We start from the raw sequence: 4,455 nt of genomic DNA, 5'->3' as shown, positions 1-4,455 counted from the left end.
CTATATATATATATCCACTCTATATATATATATATCCATCTATATATATATATATCCATCTATATATATATATATATTTGTATTTATATTTATATTTATATATATAAAATATATATGTGTCTATGTATATCACTTACACACTCAAACTCATCACCCGCCCAGGTGTATATGCCGTGCGCGAGAGCTCCTCCAAGATCAAAGTATACAAGAACTTCAAAGAACGGTCCATCATCAAGCCTGACTTCAGCGCTGAGGGTATCTTCGGTGGTCATCTGCTGGGTGTGCGTTCGTCCAACTCCCTCGCCTTCTACGACTGGGAATCCGGAGACCTGGTACGGCGCATAGAGATTGTGCCCAAGGCTGTGTACTGGTCAGAGAATGATCTGGTGGCTATCTGCACAGAAGACAGCTACTTCATCCTGCGCTTCAGCGAGTCGGCGGTGGCGGAGTTCAGAGAGAGTGGTGAGGTGATTCAAGATGAGGGTATCGAGACGGCGTTTGAGGTGTGTGAGTCGAGGTGATAGGGCGTGTGTTGTGCGCGGATGTGTAGCCAAAAGTACTTGCTGTATACAACTACGTAGCTGGAGAGATGTTTCTTTACGTTGTGCATGTGTGTGTGTGTGCATACAGAGATGCTTTTATGTTTGTTTTATGTTTGTATGTAGTCCCGGAACCTTTTAGGATGCAACTTGTTTCACGCGTGGCTTTGTGCCGAATTGTTGTTGCTAAATTTTATGTTTGTATATATTGCGTGGGTTAGATACTGGCATTACATATATATATGTATGTATATGTATATATATATATATACTTAACGTATCTTCTACATACACATAGGCTGCCCATGTGCACTCCTATCATTACGCTATTTATATCATGCACCCTATCTTCTGTATAAATCCATAAGCCGTGTATTGTCTGGCCAGTCATCTCCTCTATAGCTCGCACTGTTCATACTACTCACTATACTTACACTGTGCATATTTCTTACGAATGTATCTACCCCGCATTGTTTTTATACCTACATATACCTTTAGCATCTTCTCCATATACATATGGTCTTAGTAATTACTTTCTTCCTGTCGTCCCCTGTACTCTGTTTATATCTTTACTTCGGGCGTATTCTTATAATAATTATACGGTAAGCATATCACATATATACACAAAATATCCACTTCTCCCCTTGCACACTCCAAACCCCTGTCTATAGGTACTAGGTGAGATTGCCGATGACATCAGAACCGCCTGCTGGGTGGGTGATTGCTTCCTGTTTACTAACAGCGTCAATCGCCTCAACTACTACGTGGGTGGCGAGATAGTGACAGTGTCCCACTTAGACCGTCCTATGTACCTGTTGGGATACATTCCCAAGGACAACCGCGTGTATCTGGTCGACAAGGTGCGTATGCTTTGACGGAGGAAGTCTTGATATGTTTATATACATATGAGGATTATATATATATATATATATATATTGTGCGTGTGTTGATTGATATATTGTAGTCTTTACTTTGCGGGTGGTGAGATAGTAAAAGTGTATCACTTGGGCCGACCTATATACCTGTCGGAATACTTTCCTAAACACAACCGCGTATACATATATATATATATATATATATAATCACTCTCATATACTCCCAACTTGTGCACACTCAGGATTTGCAACCAGTCAGTTATGCGATATCTTTAACTGTGTTGGAGTATCAGACATTAGTCATGCGCCGAGACTTCGCGACGGCTGATGGGCTTATGTCCCAGATCCCCGAAGGCGAACGCACGCGTGTTGCCCGCTTCTTGGAGAAGCAAGGTATGTACATGTATGTAAGTATGTATGTATGTGTATCATTTAAAAGTAAGTCAGATAGTATGTACTTTTATGTATGCTACAAGCATAAGAATGTGTGGTTGGTGTATAGCGTATGAATGGTTAGGCTCTAGTAGATTCACAGAGACGTGTGTTTGAATGAGGATTTAGAAAATCCAATGCAATGTAAGAGTATGCTTGTACGCTGAAGGTGTTTATATGTGCATATATCTTTGTTTCAGGGTTTTAGGTTCTATATGTCTTTGTGTGCGTGAGCCGTTATTATCTGTCCTCTTCAAAATAAATGAGTAGTATACTCAGGATCTGTTTCGGAGGGTTTATTATGTTGATATATTTCTGCTTCCAAATAGAATTATATATATATATATATATATGTGTGTGTATATGTATATGTGTATGTATATGTATATGTATGTATATTGACACGATCGCTTGAAACACCTTCTTTGTCCAGGGTTCAAGGAGCAAGCACTGCAGGTGTCTACAGATATAGACCACAAGTTCGAGTTGGCTATGACGCTCAAGAATATGAAGGTATTGTCCGATAAGCTAGAGTGCATGCATAGCTGGCTTGCTAAATATAGCACAGTTATGTGATTGCGTTGAATGGCACAGTTATGTGTTTGCGTTGTGTAGTACATTTATGTGTTTGCGTTAGTAGAATCATTTCGATTAGTCGCATAGTGACGATAGTCGAGGGCACCCGCAATCGGATCTTCGTCCTATCCTGTCCTGTTTGTAGATGTACAGGGCATTGCACCTGACCCCGCCCTAAATTATTGGACCATGGACTCTCTTGTATTGATGTCTTCGTACGTTCCGATATTCATCGGCATGCAGCTGATACCAAGTGCATGCGATGTTCGCGCTGTTCTGATGATTCTATATATAATTCGTGTGCACGATGTCTCGTATTTACCTACTGCTGTTCTATTTATATAACACTGTTCTATATATATGTCCCTGTTCTATTTATATAACACTGTTCTATTTATATGTCCCTGTTCTGTTTATATAGCTTGTGCACGAGATTGCACAGGAGGTGGACAGTCCGTTGCGATGGAAACAGGTGGCGGATCTAGCGCTGAGCTGTTGGGAGTTCGATCTGGCTCAGAAAAGCATGATGGCCGCAAAAGATTACCCTGGTATGTATCATATACCATGTTCTTTTATTCATTATGTATGTATGTATGTATGTATGTATGTATAAATTCATGTATGTATGTATATATATATGTATATATGTACGGAAGTATGTAAGTATGTATAGTCATGTAAGTATGGATATATATATATATATGTACCCACTAGTGATAGACGTATTATTACTACACCTGTACATGCGTTGGTCTGTGTAACTTTGTCAATATCACAACCCATACATGGCAATACACATCCACGACCACCACGCCTTCCCAATACCTGACACACACATACACCTTCAGAGCATTCTATCTTGCAGCATATGTTCACCACATCTGGCAATCCCGAGAGGTGAGCCATATATGTGTATGTTGTATCTGTTTTTGTGTGTAGTCTGTACATCTGTGCATCTGTGTATGTGAATATCACATCCTGTACTTCACAGTGTCTACCGTCGACGTTCACACATCCTCACTACCAGACACACCCATCACATCCCATCACACCTTCAGGCTTGCTGCTTCTGTTCACTACCTCTGGCAATCCCGAGGGACTCACCATCCTGGCCAAGAAGTGCCAGGAAGAGGAGCAGAACCACATCACCTTTGTGTGTCTGTTCCTTCTGCAGCGTTTGGAGGAGTGTTTGGATCTTCTCGTGGTCACCAACCGCCTGCCCGAGGCGTGCTTCTTCGCGAGAACATATCTGCCATCGAAGGTGTGGGTGTTAACGGTTGAGACAGCGACTCAAATGTGCGTCTGTACGTATGTAGTTTGAAATACCAGGGATGGGTATCGATTGTATACTTGCTAACGGTCTGTTGCTATTCCTTCTCACATCTCAGGTGGATGATCTTGTGGTGCTGTGGAAGGAGAGTTTGGAGGCGAAGGGCAAGCCAGGTATGGCAGCCAGCTTAGCCTCACCCGGGGAATACGGCAACCTGTTCCCGGATATAGACTTGGCCATCCAGGCTGAACGAAGGTACTATAATATATGTATGTATATATATATATAAACCCTATAACCCTATGTATGTATGTATATATGTATGCATACGTATATATATATATATATATATATATATATGACACGTCCTGGGGATCGATATTCAAAGTCCAGTTCAAATTTAAATTCATGTGCGTTGATGCATATACACAGAAAATATCTTTAAAAAGAGTCTATCGCTGCATCGCGTCCTGTAGTACACACCTAAACCCCAAACCTTAAAACTCTGTAAAAACGTCCGTACCGCACTTCGGATCAGATGTTTCATATTCTGTCGTTTGGGCTTGCCTCCCCCCCCTCCCGAAAACAAAAAGAAAAATTAATGTTTGTGGTTATTCTCACATCAAGGATACTTATATACTATACCTACTACATCAACCTATACACGCATACATTATCAATCCTCTTCTACCTATTGGATCACTCCATCCTTACTCTACCTACTCACCCGCCTCTCTCTCTCTCTCCTCTCTCTCTCTCTCTC

The 4,455-nt window shown here is 41.2% G+C and overlaps 1 protein-coding gene across 1 annotated transcript in view; it reads left to right on the top strand.

The window, feature by feature from the left end:
* The window catches only part of SARC_10358 (coatomer subunit beta'), a gene marked incomplete at its 5' end in the record, with an annotated part of 12,534 nt that overhangs the window by 5,359 nt on the left and 2,720 nt on the right, over positions 1-4,455 (top strand). The window contains 7 exons of the mRNA XM_014295604.1: positions 163-503; positions 1,211-1,399; positions 1,657-1,807; positions 2,280-2,359; positions 2,844-2,970; positions 3,481-3,683; positions 3,811-3,947. Of these exons, the coding sequence (XP_014151079.1) occupies positions 163-503; positions 1,211-1,399; positions 1,657-1,807; positions 2,280-2,359; positions 2,844-2,970; positions 3,481-3,683; positions 3,811-3,947 (1,228 nt within the window). The remainder of the gene's footprint in view (positions 1-162; positions 504-1,210; positions 1,400-1,656; positions 1,808-2,279; positions 2,360-2,843; positions 2,971-3,480; positions 3,684-3,810; positions 3,948-4,455) is intronic.

This window comes from Sphaeroforma arctica (genome assembly GCF_001186125.1).
Source record: "Sphaeroforma arctica JP610 unplaced genomic scaffold supercont1.1219, whole genome shotgun sequence".
Classification (NCBI taxonomy): domain Eukaryota; class Ichthyosporea; order Ichthyophonida; genus Sphaeroforma; species Sphaeroforma arctica.
The sequence above is the reverse complement of the archived record's forward strand: the minus strand, read 5'-3'. Positions and strand labels throughout refer to the sequence as shown.